The sequence below is a fragment of the Talpa occidentalis genome, unplaced genomic scaffold, assembly GCF_014898055.3.
Source record: "Talpa occidentalis isolate TD23 unplaced genomic scaffold, MPIMG_talOcc4v2.1 talOcc4.9, whole genome shotgun sequence".
NCBI classification, from domain to species: domain Eukaryota; kingdom Metazoa; phylum Chordata; class Mammalia; order Eulipotyphla; family Talpidae; genus Talpa; species Talpa occidentalis.
Genome location: NW_023605305.1, coordinates 77,691,934 through 77,713,769, shown reverse-complemented (window position 1 = coordinate 77,713,769; position 21,836 = coordinate 77,691,934). Strand labels below are relative to the sequence as shown.

Here is a 21,836-nt window from a genome sequence, read left to right as displayed (position 1 = left end):
CGCGGTGGGAGAGAGCAGGCTTTCATTGGGGCTTTATTTGCCTGGCCCTCTTGGGTTCCTCAGTTCTGACTCTAAAATATTACAGGGCAAGAAAGCCCAGGGACGTCATCACTGTGTTGCACCTTGCTCCTCGGGTCACACTCTTCTTGTGCTTGTTTGCTATCAATGTCCGGAGAATGTAGTTGTGCTGAGCAGAAGGAATAGGAGAGGCTACATCTGTGCTTTCTTCCCTGCATGAAAGTTCTAAGAATGGATTTGACATTTTTAATGGTTTGGGAAAAATCAAGAGAAAAAATACTATTTTATGACACATGAAAATGGCATGAAATCCACATGTTAGTATCCACAAATAAAGTTTTAGCAGAGTTGTCTGCCCCAGCCATTTCTGTTTTGTCCCTGCATTCATACTGCAGCAGCTGACTTGAGCCACTGTGCTGGCGACCAGGTGGCCCCGATGCAAAAAATATTTACAGAATAAGTTTATGGCCCTCTACACTAAGACCCAGAATATTTTTTCAAAAACAAGCAAAAGGATGGACAAAGTAAAAGCTAAATATCGATGAGAAAAGGAAATAGCCTAACAGAAATTTGGGCAAGGCCTCAGAACAGGCACTTCAGAGGTGAGGGCGCAGGGAGCCAGTAGAATAGCGGGTTCAGGCTGCAAGTAGGCCTCTCCCAAAGGCTCACCATGACGGGAGGGTGTTCACGGCATCTGGGCTCTGTGCCTTTCCCACTATCTGCTCCAGTAAAGTCAGCCCCCTGCAAAACGGCCCGTTTCCACAGCTTTGCCCTTCCCGGGAGTGGGAGAAATCCTAGACCACAACATCCTCCACACAACTGTTCTCATCCAAAGGCCCATAGTTTATTGTTCTTACTGTGATTTAATAGACAGACACTTTCAATTTGTTGTATGCTTCTGGTCAGTTCCCAGAGTCCGGAAATGGCTGTTTTTGACAGTTTTGTCAAGTTTTATCATTGCTTTTGGGAGAGATTTATCATGAAACAATTTTGTGGTAAAATTTAGAGAACAGGTAAAATCAGAGGATTAGCTTCAGTGGTGTAACATACACATCCAGGATGTGTTCAGGTAAACATATTAGGGGGTACATTGGGGGTCGTAGAATGGGGAGTGTTATATGAGGTAATGGAATCGCCCAGGAGAGAAGGTTATGTGTTTTCAGATTGAAGCAAACAATGAGTGCCCAGGATAATGAATGGGAAAATGAAAATCCTATTCCCATGCACCTTAAGGAAATATTTTAGAATATTGGGATAAAGAGAAATCCACTTTGAAGGCAGAGGGGGAATTGGGTGGTGTCATTTAATTCTGTAGGAACATAATATCCAATCACAAATCTATTTTAAATTACTCTAGAATACAGGTAGAATTAAAAACTTGTTCATAAATAGAGGGTCTCAAGCAATGTTTGTTCCATGTACCTGTTCTCAGAAAACACTGGAAGGATGTGCGCCAATAAAATGAAGCAATAAGCCAACAATTGATGAACTCTGGGAGCAGGCTAGCCAAACCAGGAGAGGGACATGAGACTCCTCAGGTGATAACAGAGAGGGTAGAACTCTTATGGTGCAGCAGCCAGACCAAGAGAAAACAGGACTCCAGGAAAGAAAAGTGGTAAATTGAAGGGAAAGGTATCATATAAACATCCACAGAGACTGAGGAAACTCATCCAGAGATTTAAGGAAATATAAATGGAGTGGGGGAAAAAATAGTCAACTCCTAGAGAAAAGATTGTATCAAAATAGAAATATTGATAACACCCTGCCAGATTTAGCAGCGATAGATATTTATATAGACATAATAATAATGAGAAAACTGGTGGGCTTGAGTGGGGACATAACCAAGATTGAGCCATTTTACATTAAAAAAACAACTTTTGATGTAAGTATAACTTACAGAAAGTAGAATGAACACACTCTAGGTATATGGTTTGATGAATTTTGACAAATGCATGCAGCCATGTGATGGCGATTATAAACATAGACTGTTTCAATCATCCAAAAGGTCCTCCTGTCCCCTGAGCGGTCAGTAATTCCCCCCTTTATGGTCCCTGGCCACCATAGACCTGCTATTTGCCACTTTAGGGGAGGTTGATCTTTTCTAGAGTTCGTGTAAATGTGTGTGATTCTTGGGCCTACCTGGTGGCGTAAGAGGTTAAGGCTCAGCACTATGAAGCTATTGGCAGCCACTGCAGCGTGAGTTTGATCCCCGGCCAGGGAGCTACCCACATGGCACAACAGACTTCTCTTGTCTCACCTGCTGCTACCCTTAGCGGTGTTTTCAGTCAGTCTGCCCGTTCTGTTCCCTCCTCTGTCTCTGGTGAATCCTCTCGCCACCACCCCCACTGCTGTCAACCATTCTTTCTTTGCTCGGTGGTATTCTGCTGTATGGATGTGACCCACCCAGTCATCTAGGTTAAGTTTGAAAGGGACCCTGCAGATAGGCTCTTATCTATCCTGGGCCAGGTAGAAGCAGGAAGCCCTGTCTCAGGTGGTCCAGGTAGAAAGTGGAAGTGTCTTATCACAGTGCCCCATGTTGTTCCCCAAACACGCCAAGCACATCCCTACGTGAGGGCCTCTGGACCTGCTGTCCTCAGCCAGAAGGCTCTTCTCCCAAAGCCTGTGGGGTTGCTTTCTCACTAATTCCACGTCTTTATTCAGCTGTCTCCCCGCCTTGGATGCTCCCTCCCCTCCTTGCTTGGTGTTTCTTCACTGCTCTTAGGCTCCCCTGATGTCACACCTCCTCAATACTTATAGTCTGCTGCTCCCACCAGGATGTGGCCTTCATGGGGTGTGTGTGGAGCACACACATTTTATAGCCACTGAGGAGTGACTCAATGTGAGCCTTGGAGACTGCTGCTGCTGCTAATTGTTTCTTGGGGCTGGTATTTAGAAAAGTCTAAATAAAAATACACCTTTGGTGCTTGGCTCAAGGACAGTTTTAGCACTGCCACTGGGCGGCAGCAGGTAGTGGCAGCACAGGCTAGCGTGGAGCTGGGGTGGGGTCTCCTGGCTGACAGCGAGCAGCCCCAAGGTGGGCTTGCTTTGCAGGCCCTCCTCTCAGGACTTTGCTGAGCAAGTGAGTTTAGTGGCAGTGGCGGGCACAGGTACGGAGCCACCCTGCAGGTGAGAGCACCAGCCTGGAGCAAAGGAATCAGAACTGGGTCCAGACTGGAGACTGGGGCTTAGACAATGTGACTGCAGGACCTGCCCTTTAAGCACCTCCTGTGTATCCCGTCCTGTCAGTGCAAGTGGGTTTCATTGAGTGGAAGAGGAAACCAGGGTTAAAGGGCTAGAAAGTTGTCCCTGATATCTCTCTCTCTCTCTCTCTCTCTCTCTCTCTCTCTCTCTCTCTCTCTCTCTCTCTCTCTCCATCCTCTCCATTCATTAAATATATATTTACCAAGAGCTTAATATGTACTAAACACTCTTACTACCTCAGCAATTGAGAAAATTGTCAAGACAAATGTAATTTTTCATTTAATACTTATAGTCCAGCAGGAAGATGGATAGAGATAGATATCTATAGATATCACACTAGTGAATAGATAAGAAAATGCCAGTTAGTAAGTACTAACCCAAGAATTAAATAAAGTGACATGAGGGTCACTTCTTTAGATGGTTCTTAGGAAGGCCTCTCTGTGAGGAAGCACCATGTCAACTGAGATCTTGGTGACAAGTCAGACCAGGGGAAGAACTTTCCAGGCAGCAGGAACATCTACAAGTGCCCAAGGTTTGACACGGGTGAAGGAGAGAAGGGGCAGACAGAAGGTCAGGGAAGGATGGTCACTCGTGGCAGCCGGGGCAAGGCCAAGTAGAGACTTTGGGGTTTATTTGTAAGCACAGTTGGAAGTTGTTGGAAGGTTGTGATGTGGGGTTATGGTGCCTGCTTTTTGTCTGGAAGAGAGCATGTTGTCGGTTGGGCAGTGATTGACTTGGGGGCCATTGTATCAGCGGGGAACTGACCACATTGCTCTGGTCCTGGCAAAAGATGGAGATGGCTAGTGTGGGGTGGTGGGTGTGGAGAGAAGAGTACAAGGGTAATGGTATGTCTTAGAGGAAGCGATGGCTTAACTTGCTGATCAGTTTGAGGTGGGGAGCTAGAAGAGAGGGATTTGGCCTGAACCACTAGGTAGTAATGATGCAGTTTACTCATACTAAGAAGCTGTCTGGGGAGCTTCTGTTTAGCTGGGGTACCTCTTAGCTGTGCTGCCAAGAGGGCATCTTTATATTTGAGTTGAATCCCAGAGAGTGAGTAGGGCTGGAGATCTGGATTTGGGAGTCAGGAGAGACTGTGGAGATGCCCATGGAGGGCACCGAGTCCTGGGATGGGCCAGCATTTATTGGGTGAGCTGCAAAGGGCCAGCCAGGGAAAGAAGCAGATGTGTGCAATCTTAAGGAAGCCAAGAGGAAAGGAGAGGAGTGGGGCACCAAGGTAAATTCAGGGTGGAGAACATGAAAGATGTGGCAACATGAGGTCCTGGCTGGGCCCAGGAAGGGCCATTCTGGGAAAGCCTGCTGGGAAGGAGCGGAAGTAGACAGGAATCTAGACCACACTTTCACTAGGGGGAGCAAAGAGGTCATTGCCAGAGGGTATGTGGGACCGGCAGGGTTAGCTGGAGGAGGGCCCAGCACTCTCAGAGGGCACTTGGCCATGGTAACAGAGGGATGGCAGAGAGAGTGGGGGAGTGCCGTCATGTGGGTGATGAGACGCCCCCACTGCCCCCACCCAAAGGACTGCTTGCACTTTCCCCTGAGCCTGTTGGGAGAGCGAGTGGAGAAGGAAAGTGAACTGACATAGGGGCTCCTGGTAGGACTGTAGCCTTGAGTGTCCATCCGACAGCAGCGCCTTCTATGTGGATCACGGGGTTAGCGCAAAGCAGCGGAGAGGCAGGGTGGGTGCAGACACAGGTTTAACTGGGACTGAAGGTTTCTGGGTGAGAACAATGTTGAGAAGGGAGCCAGCCTGGTTGGGGACTATGGGCTGGAGTGAGAAGCAGGCCACCTGGCCTCTGCCTCTGCCTCCCCTCCCCGCAGCACAGCCATTTCCACCTCTTTTTCTCCCACCCCCCCACCCCCCCAGGAAGCGCCAGCAGCGACCTCCCAGGCCTCCATGACTGTAAGTCCTGCTGCAGCACCCTGGCTACTGCCTCCCTCCATCCTGCCCCTCTTTCTGGGGTTGGGGAAGGATCCCAGGACAATGGAGGTGGGTGGGTGTCTCCAACTCAACTAAAGCCCACATGGTCATCGGGCAAATCCCCTTGGACCCTCACGGAAGTGGTGAGGTAGATCCTGCGGCCTGAGCGGTCATCCTCTTTTCCTCCCTAGGTTTCGGAGGCTTCTGGAGAAGGATTTGCCAAAGCCCCTGGTGAGATGCTGAGCCGCCCTGTTCCCAGGACATGTCCTTGCACCTCCTAATTTACTTCTCCACCCTCCCTCCCAGCTTGTCCTGTCAGCCCTTGGTGTAGACGCTTCCCTTTTCCATCCCTCTAGGATGCTTTCTTGATTAAAGACTATAACCCAGGCACACCTCCCCCTCAGCCCCCTCAAGTGTGGAGCTGGGGGCTGAGATAGAGGGGGTGTGGCTCTGTGGCACATCCTGTCCAGCCTCTGAGAGTGGGCAGGGCCTCCTGGGGGCAGGGTACGATCCTCTAGGGCAGTGCTGGTGTCTCTGGACCCCCATATTCTGCTTCCAGCTTGTACGCAGCTCCCAACTAAAGCCGCCGGTGACCTCGGCAAGACTGAGAAACCCAGGACACCCTTCTTTGCAGTTCCCATGGAAATGAGGTGAATGGAGGAGACTGAGACCTGCCAGAGCAAATGGCCCCTATAGAAATGGCCCAATGGGGGGGAGGTGCTGAAGAGGCTGGGGGCGGGGAGGAGAATTCTGGGGAAGGGGGGCACTTCGGGAGTTCCTGCATCAGAACCAGGCTCTAAGGATCCACAGTGACTTAAACCCTTTTCCATGTTTGTACAATGAGGGCTCGTGACTCTCCTCACCCCAGATGCCACAAGATTGTCGCACCCACATCTGCTCTAACAGTGGACACAGTTCCTAATGTCAAGGGTGCAGAATAATGCTCCTAAATGTGGGTTTGCGTGTTCTTTAGAGCAGTGAGTTTGCCTGGCTAAACCACATGGGGTTTCACAGATGGAGTGGAGCAGCAGGTTGGGGTGCACTTCAGCACAGGATGGGGTGATTTGGGGGTTCACTCCCTTTCCCCATCCCCCTGCTCTTCCCCCAGGGGTTCTTTCCTGGTGCAGCTTCTGAGGGAGTGCTTCCAGGACCTGCACTGGCTGACCACGGTCAACAGAGTCACTGGGGAGGTGGGGCTGCTGGTGACCAGCGTTGTCCCGCAGACGCCATTCTTCTGGGCTATGCATGTCACTGAGGTTTGTCAGTGGTCCCCTCAGGCTTCCCTGCCTCCTAGTGGTGTCTTTCTGGCCTGAGTGTGGTGGGAGCCTGGTCGGGGCGGTGGGAGTTTGCAGGGCCACAGTTGGAACCCTGCTTCTGTCTCCTCTCTCCCACCTGGTACCTTTTGTTCCCTCGGGGTTCCCGGTGCTTCTGTGGTGGGTGACATCTGCAGAGATGCGAGACCCCTGCTTTTGTACCACCCACAGTCTCTGCACCAGAACATGCAGGCGCTGTTTAGCACCCTGGCTGCGGCGGAGGAGCAGCAGCCCTACCTGCAGGACGCTGCGGTGCAGCGCGGGGCCCGCTGCCTGGCCGAGTACCACCTGGGCCGTTACGGCCACGCCTGGAACAGGTGTGTGGGGCTGGAGGGACAGGCCCGGGCACTTCTGCGCTTCGTCCCTTCTCCTTCCTCTGGCTCTGGTTTTTCCTGCTGCTTACTCTTGGAATCTTCTCTGCCTTCTATCATCCCCACCACCCTCCACGCAAGGAAGGGGAAGAACAAAGGACACTCATTGCTCCTTTAGCCTAGAACTTCCAGCCCTTTCCTGAGGCCCACTGGCATGGCACTCGGTGGAACAGCCCTCTGTTTCCTGAAGCCTTCTTCACTCCCTCCCTTCTGCCAGGTGCTGGGTGCTGGACCGGGTGGACACCTGGGCTGTGGTCATGTTCATTGATTTTGGCCAGTCAGCTACCATCCCAGTGCAGTCCCTGAGAAGCCTTAACAGTGACGCCTTCTGGACCATCCCCCCTCTGACGCAACCATTCATGCTGGAGAAAGGTGAGCTGTCCTCCCTCCTTGTGAGAACTTCCGGGATGGTAGAGGCAGGGCCGCCTTCAGGACCTCATGTAGATGCCTGGGGGCCGCCATGGCCACAGCGTTCCCTTCAGCTTCTTTTGATCTGATTCACATTTCACACTTGCCCCTTGCAAAACTGCCTCTTGAGTATTGGATTTCAAACCTGGGGTCTGTGAGCCCCTAGATTGGAAGGGCCCATGGGTGTTGGCCCAAAGCCGAGCTCTCTGAGAGGAGGGAAGAGTGAGCAGACTTCCCAGGCCACTTCTGCTGAGCTGCTCAGTTTTCATCTCTTTTATGGACTGTTTTGCTTAAGATTTCATTGGGAGAGAATTGTTCGGGATGAAAAGGAGGATCTGAAAATAGTGGGGGTTAGAGCACTGGACTGGAGTCTCTTCTGATGTGCTGTTACTTTAGATGAGCTCCGTGTCAGGGCCTCAGGTTCCACATCCTTGAAAGGAAGAGGCCTCTTTGCCCCTTCTCAAGACGGGTTGGAGGAGATCTGAAGGATGTAAGAATGCTTTGGGGGATCAGGAGATGTGGAGGTGAAGAAACACCCCCGCCCTCCCATACCAGCCCGCACAGGAAAGCATTTCCCCAAAGTACAAGGCCTGGGCTCCCTGGGAGGCTGTCAGCACTTGTGCCCCGTGGTCAGGGGCACCACCCAGAGGTCGTCCTGTGTCACTGCAGGAAGAGGTCCAGGTGGGCCTGCGTGGGTGTTGGAGGGTGAAGAGGATATCCGTGTCCCAAAGCACACCTGCCAGCCTGTCAGGGTCCAGAGCGTCCCATCCAGACACAGGTGTGCTCACCTTGCATGTGAACTTGGAAACAGCCCTGAGAGGCAGGCGGGCAGGTGTGCAACTTCTTCTCTTTATGGATGAGGATGGTAAGGGTCAGGAAAATGAAAGGAACTTTCTCACTTCATCTCACTGGAGTTGGACCCGAGGTCTTTCTCATGAGCCATTCTCATGCACATAGACAGATCCAGCGTTTGGCAGGACGATGGGAGGGGAGGAAGGTGGGTTCTGACAGAGCCTTGCCCTTCCATGTTCCAGCTTGTGAAAATGCTCATCACCGGGAGAGCCTCTGCTTTTTACTCTCTCTGTCTCTCTGGCCAACTCTGAGTAGAGCTGAGTGCACACAATATTCTGTCCCCAGTAGAATTTCCCTCATTACAGTGTAAAATCCCAGATCTCTGTTTTTTTAACAATAATAATGCCTCCTCCTTTCATATGCTCTACTTTGCCCTCTCCCCCTCCCACCCCCCCCCACCACCTTTTCAACATTTATCACCTCACTTTATCCTGGCAACAGGGAGCGAACACTAACCAGCAGAGACTTGTCTAGGAGCTGGTCTGTGGCCTGCGCATCTGCCCACAGCCCTGGCCTCTCGCCTCCCGCCCGGGCCTCTCCTGCCTGAGAAGTGCCACCAAGGGTTTGCTGTGTTTTGTTTTGCAGACATTTTGAGTTCACATCAGATTACCCATCGTATCCTCAAAGGGAAAATCACTGGCACTTTGAACTTGGAGGTAACTGCCCTTGTCTCCAACTCCGGTTTTCTGCCCCCTCCACCCAGGGGTCTCAGCTGGAGGTCGTTGCCCAGGCCTGGATGCTGCGCATTTACCAGGCATCCTGTTAGACCAAAAAATAAAAAAAGAAGAAGAAACTGAAGTTACCAAGGGGCTGGGTGGACAGCCCGGGCAGGCCTGCTTTCCTGCTGACTCTTTCTCTTTCTCTTCCAGCCACACATCCTGAAGTTTGAAGAGTTTAAATAACACAGCTGTAATCAGCTGTTCTGGCTCCTGTCTCCCTCAGATCTAGATTCTGCTTGTCTTGCCTTTGGACCCCTTTCACTCTTGAGGCCATGAAGGTGAAAAAGGCCACACTGGCCCCAGGGTTGTCTTGATTCCCATTTGCTTTGACCCCCCTTGAGCTCACCCCTCAAAAGATAATGAAGTCTCAGATTTTCATGTGTTTTCACTCCCCAACTTGGTATGAACTTTCGAATTACATAGCGAGATTCCATTATGTTGAAAGCCTGAGGCCGCTGATGTGTCCTTTCCTCTTTTCTGCACCCCCCAGAGCATACTATAAACTGCCCTAAAAGATTTTGGAGAATAGAAGGGCCTGTTTCATTTTCCTGGCATTTTATTGTACAATCAGGTGGGGAGATTTGACCAGTGAGCTGTCACACTGGTGAATAAATGTTGGCATGTTTCACCAGTTTGGGGTGATCAGTTCCTCTGTCCAGCCACCCATCCCTGGCCCTGCCTCTGGGACACTGCAGTGAGTTTGAGGAAGGCCACACATACTCGCTTAGCTCCGTCGATGGACACTGGACACGTGAGCCCCACCTGAGATGCAGAGGCACACATGAGGTGCAGGCTTCTTACTGAAGAGCAGACTGGTTCTGGATAAGGCCTTGATCCTTTTTTATGCTGTTACTCCATTAGAATCTGCAGCTGAAGGTCATAAAAGGGAATGGTGGGTTTGACAAGAAAAGTGGAGAGTTCCCTTGGAGTCAGTGTCCCACAGTTCACAGGAGGGCAGGTAAACACGGATCCTGTGGTTTCTTTAAATAATTATATTAGAGCCAAGCTATTTAAATAATTTTATTTGTTTCATCCTTTGGTAGATGAGAAAAAAATACATTACAAAATACGTTATACAGAGGACAGCTCACAGTACACATGACTAAAAACAAACTACATTCCAGCGGGACTGGTGGTGAGTTCAGAAGGAAGCCACAGAGGCCTTGAAAACTGGATGTCAGCTCTATGAAAGTTTTCCCCTTGGGTCCCCTCTTTGTCTCCACCTCAGCTGATGTTAGCACCCCTCATCAGGTGGGTGTTGATAGAATTTAGAGCAGCAGTGAGTGGGACTGGTGAACTGCCCATCCACCTGAAGCAGCAAGACATTAAAATCCCTTAAAAGAAAATGGAAAAACAACCGATGGTAAAATTGCTGAGTCTTTAACAAAGCATTGGAGAACTCTGGCACCCTACAGCTATCCTGAGGTTGGGCTTTTTGGGCTTCCGGGCTCATGGAACTATGCCGGGCCGCTGTCATTTCAGTATCATCCTGTCTGTGGGCACTGTCAGTCTTAGGAGGCTGTCTGCCCCAGAGCGAGCCTACCGACCAGGGGAGGCGGGCGGCATGTGTCATACGCAGTCATCCCCATACTCTTACCATGGCACGTGCAGACAACACAGCACCCACAGACCTGGCTCAGCAGACTCCCCACCCCACTCTCCTCCCCCACTCCTCAGCAGTTACTAGAGCCTGGGGTGAGGATGCAGGAGTATAGAACCAGCCCCTTAAAGCTACCCCCCCATAGGGCCCACCAGAAGGGAATGGCTTAAAAAGGATCCACAATTCTCGAAGCCAAACAAATCACTTCTGTGGTAGCAAGGGAGCTACCAACCTTCACCTTCAGTGCCAGTGCCAGTGAGAAGCCACTTTCTGGCAGAGGGGAGCCAACGAACAGCAGTTACAGCTACGCACACAGCATGTTGCCAAGACCAGAAAAGACCACACGCAGACTGCCCCCAGCCCCGCTCAGTTCATTTACAGGCAGTTCTACGAAGCAGCCTCTTAAGCCTCCTTCATTTCCTTTTTCTTAGAAATTTGAAAACATCTGTGTCTAGAAGAGAAGTCCTAGAAATGAAGGTCACTTCCACCTACTACACTGAGCACAGCAGGCCAGGCTCTGCATTCCAAGGGGGCGAGTGCTGGTCGCTCCTGCGGCCTTCAGGAGAATCTGGGGGCGAGCCAGGCATGTGCTTCAGCTCCACCTTTCTCAGCTTCAGCAGCAGAGTGCGGCCTCTCCTCTACCGAGCCACAGTGGACTGGGTACCCCTCCCCCACCGCCAAGTCGTTCAGGGATGGGGGTGGGGTGGGATGTAGGAATAAAAATAAAGATGAGTCAAGACAGCATCTTCAAATTAACAAACTGTAATTGTTTTTTCCCAAAGATACATTTTTCCATACACATCCATCATACACTGTAACCAAAAAAAGCAGTGTACATGAAATAAGAGAAAATAAATTAAAAATCCATAGCATAGGTAAGGAGGCTCTAGTCTGGAGCACAGCTGAATTTCCAGCAATATAAGGAGGCTTGAAAGTTTTCTTTTATAAGAATGCCTGCTAGCAAGGGTTCCAGCCAGGTGGTTGGTTGGTCTGTAAGTCAGTCTTGTGTACTTGAGACAGTTCTGTGTTTGGTTTTTTCCTTAGCGTTTAGAATAGCCATCACTGTCCTGCAATAGGCAGAGCTATCACGTCCAGGAAAAATGAGGGAGGGAACCACAGAGGCAGCGTGAGATCCAAATACAGCATTCAAAGGTAATTGGTCCAGTGGTGCCTGGGGAAGGAGGAGGGGCGGCCCTCCAGGGTTAGCCATCTTCCTTTGGGGGTGTGTACCAGCCTGCAAAGGAACCCGAGAGTCAGTGAGGTGGAGGTTCGTCCACCAGCCCGGCCCCAGCCACTTGAGACATGCAGGGAGACAGGCCGCAAGGTCCTAGGACCGGCTTCCCGGTGTGGGGGGAGGTGGGAAGCGGACACGGCGCCCGCCTGAAGAACTACATATAAAGAAAGGGAGAATGCGCCCAACCTGTGGCACGGAGGAGTGAGAAGAGCTTTCTCACAGGGCAGAAGGAAGGGCAGCGCCAGATGCGTCATGGCGTGCACCTTCGTGCTTTCCTGAGAGGGCAAGGGCCTCAGCCCTTCTTTGGAGAACAGGGATAGGTGCCCTGTCAATGGATGTTAAGATTCAAAAACCGAGAGAAAGGGGCTCTTGCTCTTGGGCTGGAAGCGAAAACCTCAGGCCTGGTCAGCGTCAGAGGAGTCTCCTGAATCCCGGCTCCAGCCTCACCGTTTTTTTCGTGGATCTGCACCAGGGACTTGTAGGACTGCTGTGCTCTTGTCAGACTGTACTGAGACTGTGGAGAGGAAGCCACTGCATCAGGCCATGGCCTCACTGCCCTCACCTTCCACAGGCTGCCACCCAGAGACCCAGCAACCCCTGCTCCCAGCATGGTGTGCTGGTAACACACTGTGTAGCCTGCACCAGGAGGCCCCTTTGCAGGGCAACTCCAGTCTTCCACTCCACACCTAACCCCCTACCCCCAAGTCTTAGGACACCCCTCAGGCCGAGGCCCTGCTCATCCAACGCCACCAGCCCAGAGGCCATGTTTTCCCGGCCCCTCCAGGCAGGCAGTGCTGCCTGCCAACCCCAAGCTGCATTTAGCTCCAACTGGTCCCTTCAACCCCAGGCTCAAGCTCCTTACTTTGTTGGCTCCAAACTGCACTCGTGCTTTTCCCTTCACCAGTGTGGCACTGATCTGCATGATCACAGACTCTATTGAGTAGGCACTGCTCCAGCCCTGGGAGGTGGGGAGGTACAAACCAAACAACTCAGGAGAATTTACAGAGAAACAATGCTTGTTCTCCCACAGCAAACTTGCCCTTGCCCTTCACTCCCAGAACAGCCAGCACCCGTTTGCCTAGGTCAGAGGGTGCAGGCCCTGCCCAGCAGAATGAAAGAACACATTACGCCCATGGCCCAGCCCACGGGGGTGTGTGTGTGAAGTGCAGCCTAACCCTGCCCAGGCCAGCCCAGCCAAGAGCAAGAGACAGGCTCACCTGTTTGGTGAGAAGTTCCATGCAGATGGCACCTCCGCCCAGAACATACCTGCAGAAGAAAGGTCAATCAGCTGTGCTGGCAGAAGCACCAAGTCCCTGGGCCTCCCCTGGTGGCACAGCGGTTGAGCGCTTGGCTGCAAAGCTGCCCGTGGCCTCTGCAGCGCTGGCTCGATCCCTGGCCGCCGGCGAGGGTCCCACATGGCGCACAGATCTCTCCTGCTGCGCCCGCTTCTCCATTCAGCAATGTATTTCGTTGGTCTGCCTGTTCTGCTCCCCACTCTGGCGAATTCTAGCACCCTCCCGCACTTCTGACTGTACCCAGTGCTTGTATAAAGAAATCAATCTTTAAAAAAAAAAAGAAGAAGCACCAAGTCCCTTCCTCGCCCTCTGCAATAGGAGCTGCCCTCTTCCCTTGCCCAGCCACTCACCCTCCGGAGAGGACTGGAGACACAACCCTGACGAACGGTGGGTCAAAGGGAAAGTTATCCTGAGAGACAGAAGCAACAATCAGGAAGGGGAGGCCAGCGTCCTCCACAGGACTGAAAGGTGGAGAAGGAAGCCTGGGTCAAGGAGGGAGGGACTGCAAAGGAAGCCAGTCTTACTTTAAAGGAAAAGTTAAGTAGGATGAAGTCGGCTCCTTCTTTCTCTTTGAGGATCTGAAGATCATTGTGCAAAGCGCTGTCTTGGTCAACTCTGCGAAGCAATGAGCCTGCCCTCAGACTCCTGGTCCCAGCGCAGAAGCCTACCGGTGGCGCCCACTCCCCAGGCCAGCAGGAGATGGGCAAACCACTGCCTACGCCCACTCCCCGCACCCTCTGACTAATAAGCCGCCGGGATGCCCTGGAGACACCCACCATACTAGCCTCACTCACACGCCACTTCTTCAGCCCCACAGTCCCCACTCACTTGAGGAGTTTGACATTCCAATCATACAGACTGTCATTCACGAGTTCGACTGCATAGTTTCCTGGAACGAGGAAAGACAAGTGTTACCGGGAGGTGAGTGGTCCCTGAGGCAAATCCCTCTCCTGGACTCAGAGAAAAGATCAAAAGCTCCAAGTTCACCCCAGATAGACATTCATTCAATCTAAGCCACGGGGCTTGAGGAGTTCCATTTTTAGCCTGGCAAGTTTACAAGCATTTGTGTACCCCAGAACTTCTTGGGGCCCCTTGCCACCACCATGTCCTTCTTAACAAGAAGCTCCCGTTTCAGCCCCCTTCATGAGGGAAACTCACCGCCTTTGAAACTCTGTGATCGGTATATATCCCTGAGCTCCTTCATCAGTCGGTCAGTGGCCTGCACCGAGCCAGACACCGCACCCTGCATGCAAGGGAGAGATGACAGGAACAGCTCACGGTCACGCGGTTTAGGAACACTTATACTAGACTTCAGGGGCAGTCTGGCAGCTTGCCCAGGATTTGGGCAAGGATTAGATATACCCATTACCCACCCCAAAAAAGAGTCTGCTCCCCAGACTGATATGCAGTGGCTTACCACCTCCCAGCCAGTCCCCATCAACCCCCCACCCAGCGTCTACCTAGAAGCACGTACATTTAAGTAATCTTGCCTCTGGTTCTTTTTAATTTTCTCTAGTATGGCCAAGTTTTCTTTTCCAATGCCATCGTCTTCAGATTTCTTGCCCTCAGCTGGCTCTTCTTCTTTCATCTCATAGTGATCTAGGTCTTCTGTGTCCTGTGGGAGGTGTGGGTTGGAGTGGGACAGAGGAGAAAAACCAACATAGGCTGTGGAGAAGGGCAATCACTTTGCTGGTCCATTTGGTCTAGAATTGTAGGAATAGCAGTCTATCCGGGAAGACTAATGAATACAATACCCTTTCCATTTCTGGAACAATTCCCAGGCCCATTCCCTCCACAATCTAAGTACAAGGCAAGTCTCTTCTCTTCAGTTCTCAAGCTGCAGAACTACAGAAGGCTCTAGGGAAAGCAAGCAGTGACTGGGCCCTCTAGTTCCCCAATATGACCCTGCTACAACCTTCCCTCAAACTCTCCCTTGGCAGCAGTGACTTTACTTAATTCCTAGAATGACTTTGGCCTGACAGTGTGACTCAAAGCTCATGTTTCACCAGGTGACTACTGTACCAGGAGCATTTGGGACCCCAAGTCTAAGAAAGAAACAGATCAGAAATATGCCCTCCCTGTAAGCGCAGGGCCTGAATCAGGCATGTGGAGGTACCCACTGCCACGACGGGAATAAAGAAGGTGGTCTCGAGCGGGAGATGGTGGAGGACAACAACAGAGTTAGTTCCTTAATCACCCTGCTCTAAGCAAGCAAGCAGTTCGCAGCAGGGGGAGGAGGCGCCCATATCCAGGGCATGGCCCTTGCAGTCAGATGAGGCACACAGGGCTGTACACTGAGGACAGTCTCACCAATCACTAACCTTTTGTCCATCTTAAAATCCTTACAAAGTTACAAAAGTTGCAGAACCAATGCTAGGAAGAAAAATGATCAGCACCACCTAATATTACATGGTAACACCGACCTGTATTATTACAATAATTGCTGACATCTATGGAATCAATTTACTTTGTTAAGTACTGTACTAGCCACTGTATATAGGAGCTCATTTAATCGTTACAAGCACCACGCCGTTATTCTATCACTACTACAGATCAAGAAACTAAGATCTAGGGGTATTATCATCATGCCCAAAGTCATACAACTTTAGCAGAGCTAAGACAATCAGATTCCACTGGATGCTGAAGTACACATTCTTATATGTTATATTCTGCAAAAGCATGTTTTTAGAAAATAATTAGTTAGCACTTATGTACTATATGAAGCATTTTATGTGCAGTGCCTCATTTAATCTTCAAGACAACCACATGCAGTAGGTATTATAATCCTGTTTCATAAATAAGGAAAGTGCAGCTTAGTGAGATTAGGTTGAAATTCCCCAATTAAGACAGCTAAGTGATCCAGAGTGCAGAGTCAGATCTGACTCCAAAGCTATCTGACCTTAATTTGTTGACTGGTTTTAACAGATTTGCACTTAACTGTCTCAGTGGTTGAATGTGGGCACCCAGTTTCCTCCATATACCAGCTGTTCCGCCAGTTCAGTAAATCTGTCTTTACTCTGTAGTTATTTTTCTCTCCCCATCTCTAGACTGGAGCTCCGAATACAGTGGGTGCTCAATGCTGCTGACTGAAAAGAAGTTTTCCCGCCAATGCTGCATCAGGTGGCAAACCTACCTCAGGCATCTCCTCATCTTCATCTTCTGAAGACACTTCTTCCTGTGTGCACTGTGGTGGGGGAGGGGAAAATGGAGATCAGAGCCCCCGTGGCTTCCTAGAATGCAGCCTCTGACCTACTCCCACCCTGAGCCTCCAGGTCTGGAAGCTGTGCCCATAATGCTGCCAGCCAGTCAGATCTGAGTGGAAGCAACAGCCCTGGGAATTTCTCTATCAGCTCATTCCTCTCTTTCCACCATATGCCAAAGAATAAGTAAGGAGCAAATTGGCTGTTTCTGTCACTTATCTCACAAAACCCTTGTTAAAGTTCCCCAAGAGGGCCTCCCTGGTGGCGCAGGGGTTAAAGTCTTAGCACTATCAAGCTATCACCAGCCACTGGACCCTGAGTTCAACCCTGGCCAGGGAGCTACCCACATGGTGTAGCAGACCTTTCCTGTCTCACCCGCTGCTCCCCTCAGCAGTGTATTTCAGTAGATCCACCTGTCCTGCTCCCCACTCTGTCTCTGGTGAATCCTTTCACTCCCGCACCTCTGGCCTGTACCCCAGCTCTTATATACATAAATAAAAATTAATCTTAAAAAAAAATAAATAAAGTTTCCCAAGAACACCTCCTTTACTTGACTGTCCCTCTTGGTTCTTAGTAAGGGGTCTTGGTCTTCAATGGCCACCAACGGCTAACACTAAAGGTAAATATTCCCACGTCCCTCTCGATCTGAGGAATACTGCCTATGAGAGTGAGTTTTGGTGGGACAGATGAAACCACTAGTGCCCCATTAAGCAAGATCCCTATCTGGAGGAGGAAAGAGGCCAAGAGTCACGATATGTGTATGTTTGGAGTAAGTTTGGGTGGCATGGAAACTACCACAGATACCTCTTAAAGAATACATGTTTATTGAGTGCAGTTTGTGGGCAACTCTACACAACAGGGCCCAGAGCCCTTCAGCTGCTCACCTGCTCTGCTGGCAAGGGCTGATCCAGCATCTCCACATCTGGATGCTGAGGGAGGTTATAGAGTTTACACAGGTCGGAGATGATCCTCTTCAGATGCTGTAATAGCTGGGGGTAGGGGACCACAGCAACATCAAATACTCCTTCCCCACCCCAATTTGGACAGGTGACAGGTGTGTGGATGAACTCTTAGCTCAGACCCCAAATTAGTAGCTTGTTTTCTAAACCTTAAGAGACCAAGTATCTATGGGAAATATTCCAGTGGACCAATCCTGGGGCTCAAACAGTGCTCTCCCTCTACTTTAGTAAGCGACTCCCCTAAGAAATTTGCCCCCACAATGGTGAGCCTGGTATACCAGCCATCTCTCCCCTTCACATGGTATCTTCATGACAGGGGGTCCATTGAAGGAAAATGCAGCCCCACCCCAACACCCTGGCCCCCTCACCAGAGTATTCCCTTTCTTTATGTCCACCAGCCTCTCCAAGACAGCAGCCAAGTTAGGGTCATCGGATTCCACCGACCAGATGGGGGGCACAGCAGGGTACGACTCCTGAGGGGAAAAGAGCAGGAAAAGTGGTCAAGATGGGTGGTTGGAAAAAGCTAGATTTTGCCAGCCCTCTGTTCTCCAAGACTTTTACTTCCTTTGCTGACCCCTCCCTCACACAGATAAAAGTCCGCCTCAAGTTACTATCTAACCAAGCAGCTCCCTAATGTACACTAGACTAGAAGAAAAAGTCCCTGGGAGGGCCTTTTCAAGAAGCCCGGACCCTTTTCTTTCTTTCCATCAGAGTAAACATCAGGGAAAGCAGCACAACCAAACTCTGAGGAAGTGAGGAAGGCCTCCCATCCACTGTGCTACCTCTGCAAGGTGCCATTCTTGCCCCACCCCCGAGAGTCCGCCAAGCCTCTGCTTCTCAAACTCCACAAGCAGTCCAGGAAAGGATCAGCTCATCACACTCACACTGATGTGGAAAAAAGCAGAGCCTATATAGTTAACTATAATTTTAGCTGGGGAAGGAGAAATAAAAAGTAGATTACATCTCCAGAACCTAAAAGTAAAAGGGTAGCAGGACGAATTCCCCACCCCCAGTAGAACCCCTCAAAGGCCAATCTCCCCAACTCTCCCTTGGGAACCTGCCACCCTCTCAGTCCAGGCGTAGGCCGTAGGGCTCCACATGGCAGGCTGCAAGAAAGAAGCCTACGCTGCTGACATTCCCAGCATTCCTGAGCCACAGTGCCAAGTGCAGCCTGACCAGACTCCCCCTCTGCCCAAACCAAGGGGGCCAGTTCAGGCCATGTCTCCTTTTTCCGGGCCACAGAGAGTCTGACTGAGAACCTCCTAGATCAACCTCCTTCCAGGGACAAAGACAGTAGATGGCCTATGGCAACTGGAAGGGCAGCACCATGGGAGCAAACCTACCCTTACAGAATCGGAAGCTTAATTCAGGAACAAAATTAACACCTTAGGTTTCCCCACATGCCAAAGAAATCTTACCCACTTTAACCTTAGCTGTGCTGGAGGAAAACAAATTACCAAAGATGCTCAAGTCTCACCCGACTAAGCCACACCTAGTCCCTCGATTTTAACTTTTCAGCAGAAAAAAAGGCAGGGGTGGAAAATGGGACCCACAAGTTTTGGTGTGTTACCAATGAACCCACACATTGGCCTGGTTTGATGAAGGGAAGGGACAGAAAACAAGAACCATGCACATTGAATTCAGCCCCCCAAGTATCACACAATTCACAAATCCGTCTTTCCTCAGATGACTCCTCTTGCAGTTGGCCTGCTTGGGTAAAATGCTGTCCCCTGGCTCTCCAACTAGTGCACCGGTAGGGAGAACACTATAACAGCCCATGGAAGTGACACACCAAGCAATACCACACACCCCGGGGTTAGCAGAGGCCAGCCCTCTTTAAGGTATGTTTGAGGGTAGACCAGCAGGAGACATGTAAGGTGTCTCCTAGTCTGGCGTGCTTAGGATGTTCACTTGAAGAAATGGTTACCGTTCAGAACAAATGGGGTAACCCTCACACATCATCACCAGGAAAGGCAACAACCCAGGACTAGTGGAGAGAGCCACTGGGAGCAGGAGGGGAGTGGCAGATCTACTACCAGCTGGGGCAAAAGGAGGAGAGTGAGAGGTCAGAGTAGAAGGGAAAGCGAAGGAGTCAGTGAACTGCAAACTGTCACTTGGTAAAATTCAGAGAGCAAAGGGAGCTGCAAGAGAGATGCCCGAGCAGGGCTCCCACAGGTGGCAACTTCTTAAGTCAAAGGTATTACTGAGCAGGGGCATCACTGAAATGTGCAGAGATCCAAGCCAGGTCTCTCCAGCTGAGGTCAGTGAAGATGCCTAGAACCTGGAGATGAGTCAGGGGAAGAACGGGGCATTCCTAGGTGGCGAGACAAAGTCGTGGAGAAGTCAAAATGAGTCAAAATCATGAACCTTGGGATAAGGGTGGATTAGTGGAAAGGGGTAGTCCAGGCGCCATATGTCGGGGTGTCCCTCACTATTTAAGTCAATGAAGAGATTCTGGGTGCAGGGTAGAACCTCAAGCAGCAGAAACAAGTGTAACCGGGATCGAAGGAGCCGAGCCCCGCGAGGGGATTCGGCCTCCGAGGTCTTTCGAGAGCAAAAAGCTGTGTGGGGTGATCCCGGGTCCCTGACAAGGGGCCCTCAGAGAGGCGCACGCGAGGGGGTCCTCACCGTGATGTTGCAGTGGATGCGGACGGGATCCCCAGGCACCGACCCCCGAGGGGGGAGATGCGGTCCGGGCGCGGCCCCCGCCCCGGCCCCTCCAGCCCCGGCCAGCAGGAACTCGCAGCTCAGCTCGTCCAGGCAGGCGCTGGCAATGCGGAAGCGCTCGTGGCCGCGGTGGAAGATGGACTCGAGCAGCTTCAGCTCCCGCCTCAGGCAGGGCCCCGGCCCCGGCCCCCCCCCCGGGCCGCCCCCGGCCCCCGGCGCCGCCCCCTGGCCCCCCAGTTGCTGCCCCGGCCCCGGCTGCTGCTGCCCCTGCGGCTGCGGCTGCTGCATCCTCCGCTCCGCTCCGCTCCGGGGCCGGCGGGCCGGGAGCCTCCGGCCTCCGCTCCGGGCTCCGCCGCCGCCGCCGCCGCCGCGGTCCGCACTTCCTGATCCCCCCTTCGCCAAGATGGCGCCGCCGCCACCTCCGGGACAGGGCCCCCCCCTCCGCTCGCCGGCCCCCCCCAGCCGCCGGAAGCCGCGCGCCCCTCCTCCTCCTCCTCCTCTCCGGCGGCCCCGCCCCTCCCCGTCACGTGACCGCCCCTCTCCGGCCTCCTTCACGTGATTTCTCCGTCTTTCCCGCCCCCTTGTTCGCCGCCGCCGCCCTCCACACGTGACCCGGGGCTCGGGGCTCGCCCCTTTGAGTATCTCTGTGCGTGTTTACGTACGTTTGCGTGCGTGCATGCGACGGCCCTCGCCGGCGCTCCCCTCTCACGTGACCTGGCGCCGCGTGTTCCCAGGCGCTACCCGCGCGGGACCCTGCTTCCTGCTTTGAGCCCCTGTCCCCCGCCTCCGAGCGGTGGCGAGCGTGCGGGGCCCGGGTGGGCGGGGGGGAGACGGGAGAGCCGCGGTCGCCGCTGCGCGGTCTTGCTGCTGCGCCTCCGCGCTGGCCCTCGGCGCAGGTGTCCGGCCTCTGTGCCCCGCGGGGTTAGACAGGCTCCGGCGCCGCACGGAATGCGGTTCGTGTGTTTGAGTAAAGAACCTGGAACCGCCTTCTAAGAAGTGATTTGGATTCTGGTCCTGGCCCCGCCGCTGGGTGACCTTGGGTTAATCACCCTCCCCCCGAATCTCAGTCTCCACATCTGTGGGACGGCTGTCGTGAGGGTAGCGCCTGCTTGCCTACTCCCAAGGAAGGGGTCAGTGTGTGTGGAAGTGTGAAGTGTGTGGAAGATCGCTGGTCAGCTAGGTTTGAGGGGTAGTCAGTAGCCGACCTTTCTTATCAGATTCCTTGGGCCTGAGGTTGGGGAAGGGCTGCTGTACAGTGTGGCAGCAGGAGTACCTCATTAGTCTAAACCATGAACCTGGCGGTAAGATGGAAGAAGACCGACTCGAGCGCGCCACGTCCCCCACCCGGCACTGACACCTTGTCGCAGTGGTCCTGGCCCTGCCGGGACCAAGCGGCAGAGCCTCTAGGTCCTCGCTAGGTGGCGCTGTCACAAAGGACAAAGCTGTCAGATTCCTGAGACCAGGGGCTGGCGTTTCTCTCCGCCAAGGGCAGGTGTTAGCCTGTGGTCGGGCCTAGTGAGTATTGTCAGGCCAATGCCGCTGGAGCCACGGGCCAGATTGCCACCTTAGTTGAGCTGGTGCTTGGTGCTGAGCTATGCATTTTTCTTTGACTAAGTTGGACTATGGGTATTTAAAGATGATTGAGACATACATGTTCCTTGGCCTCGTGGAGCCATTGGTCTCTTGTGGAGCCTGAACAGCTGCCTACACGGCACCTTTGTATCTGCATGTACAAGTTGGTAGCATAAAAGGCTGTGGCAAAAATTCCCACTTATTGAGCATCTTCTGAGCCGGAGTTGCCTGCAAACAAAACAGCATTTTGTTCCTGTTTTACAAGTGGCAGGAAAGGAAACACAGCCAATAAGCAGAATTCCTGGACATGTCTCCAAAGTCCATACCCTTCCCCCACTGTCACTTTTACTCCAGCCTTTACCCGAGAAACCACAAAGGCAACCAGTTGTAAGATACTGAATTACGTATTTTACAAGGAGAAAACAGCACAATGAAACAGTCCCACAATATTGCATAGGTTCCAAGCTCCCCAGTGAGGAAACTCAAACGTC

General features: G+C 52.1%; 2 protein-coding genes across 4 annotated transcripts in view; one reads left to right on the top strand and one right to left on the bottom strand.

Moving 5' to 3' along the window:
* Positions 1 to 9,441, top strand: part of TDRD10 (tudor domain containing 10) — a 40,902-nt gene extending 31,461 nt beyond the window's left edge. For all 3 annotated transcript variants that reach the window (XM_037499119.1, XM_037499120.2, XM_054691709.1), the window contains exons 7-14: positions 5,102 to 5,137; positions 5,347 to 5,386; positions 5,715 to 5,805; positions 6,264 to 6,411; positions 6,640 to 6,785; positions 7,057 to 7,211; positions 8,685 to 8,755; positions 8,969 to 9,441. In XM_037499119.1, coding sequence (XP_037355016.1) covers positions 5,102 to 5,137; positions 5,347 to 5,386; positions 5,715 to 5,805; positions 6,264 to 6,411; positions 6,640 to 6,785; positions 7,057 to 7,211; positions 8,685 to 8,755; positions 8,969 to 9,001 — 720 coding nt within the window. In that variant the 3' untranslated portion in view covers positions 9,002 to 9,441. The remainder of the gene's footprint in view (positions 1 to 5,101; positions 5,138 to 5,346; positions 5,387 to 5,714; positions 5,806 to 6,263; positions 6,412 to 6,639; positions 6,786 to 7,056; positions 7,212 to 8,684; positions 8,756 to 8,968) is intronic.
* Positions 9,442 to 11,164: 1,723 nt separating this feature from the next.
* UBE2Q1 (ubiquitin conjugating enzyme E2 Q1) lies at positions 11,165 to 20,158 on the bottom strand. The gene is made up of 13 exons (XM_037499118.2): positions 19,735 to 20,158; positions 17,475 to 17,579; positions 17,032 to 17,136; positions 16,081 to 16,131; positions 14,422 to 14,562; positions 14,106 to 14,190; positions 13,776 to 13,836; positions 13,472 to 13,562; positions 13,298 to 13,356; positions 12,870 to 12,918; positions 12,515 to 12,610; positions 12,100 to 12,166; positions 11,165 to 11,652 (listed from the first exon to the last, which is right to left on the bottom strand). The coding sequence occupies exons 1-13, from the start codon at positions 20,059 to 20,061 to the stop codon at positions 11,621 to 11,623; spliced, it is 1,269 nt and encodes a 422-aa protein (XP_037355015.1). The 5' UTR covers positions 20,062 to 20,158; the 3' UTR covers positions 11,165 to 11,620.
* Positions 20,159 to 21,836: the final 1,678 nt, after the last annotated feature.

Excerpts from the sequence above, each read along its gene's own strand:
- UBE2Q1 (XM_037499118.2), bottom strand. The coding sequence starts at position 20,061 with ATGCAGCAGCCGCAGCCGCAGGGGCAGCAGCAGCCGGGGCCGGGGCAG. Across the intron at positions 14,563-16,080 it reads AAGATGAGGAGATGCCTGAG|GACACAGAAGACCTAGATCA; the intron begins GTAGGTTTGCCA and ends CACCTCCCACAG. Across the intron at positions 11,653-12,099 it reads GCAGATCCACGAAAAAAACG|GCTGGTACACACCCCCAAAG; the intron begins GTGAGGCTGGAG and ends GTTCCTTTGCAG.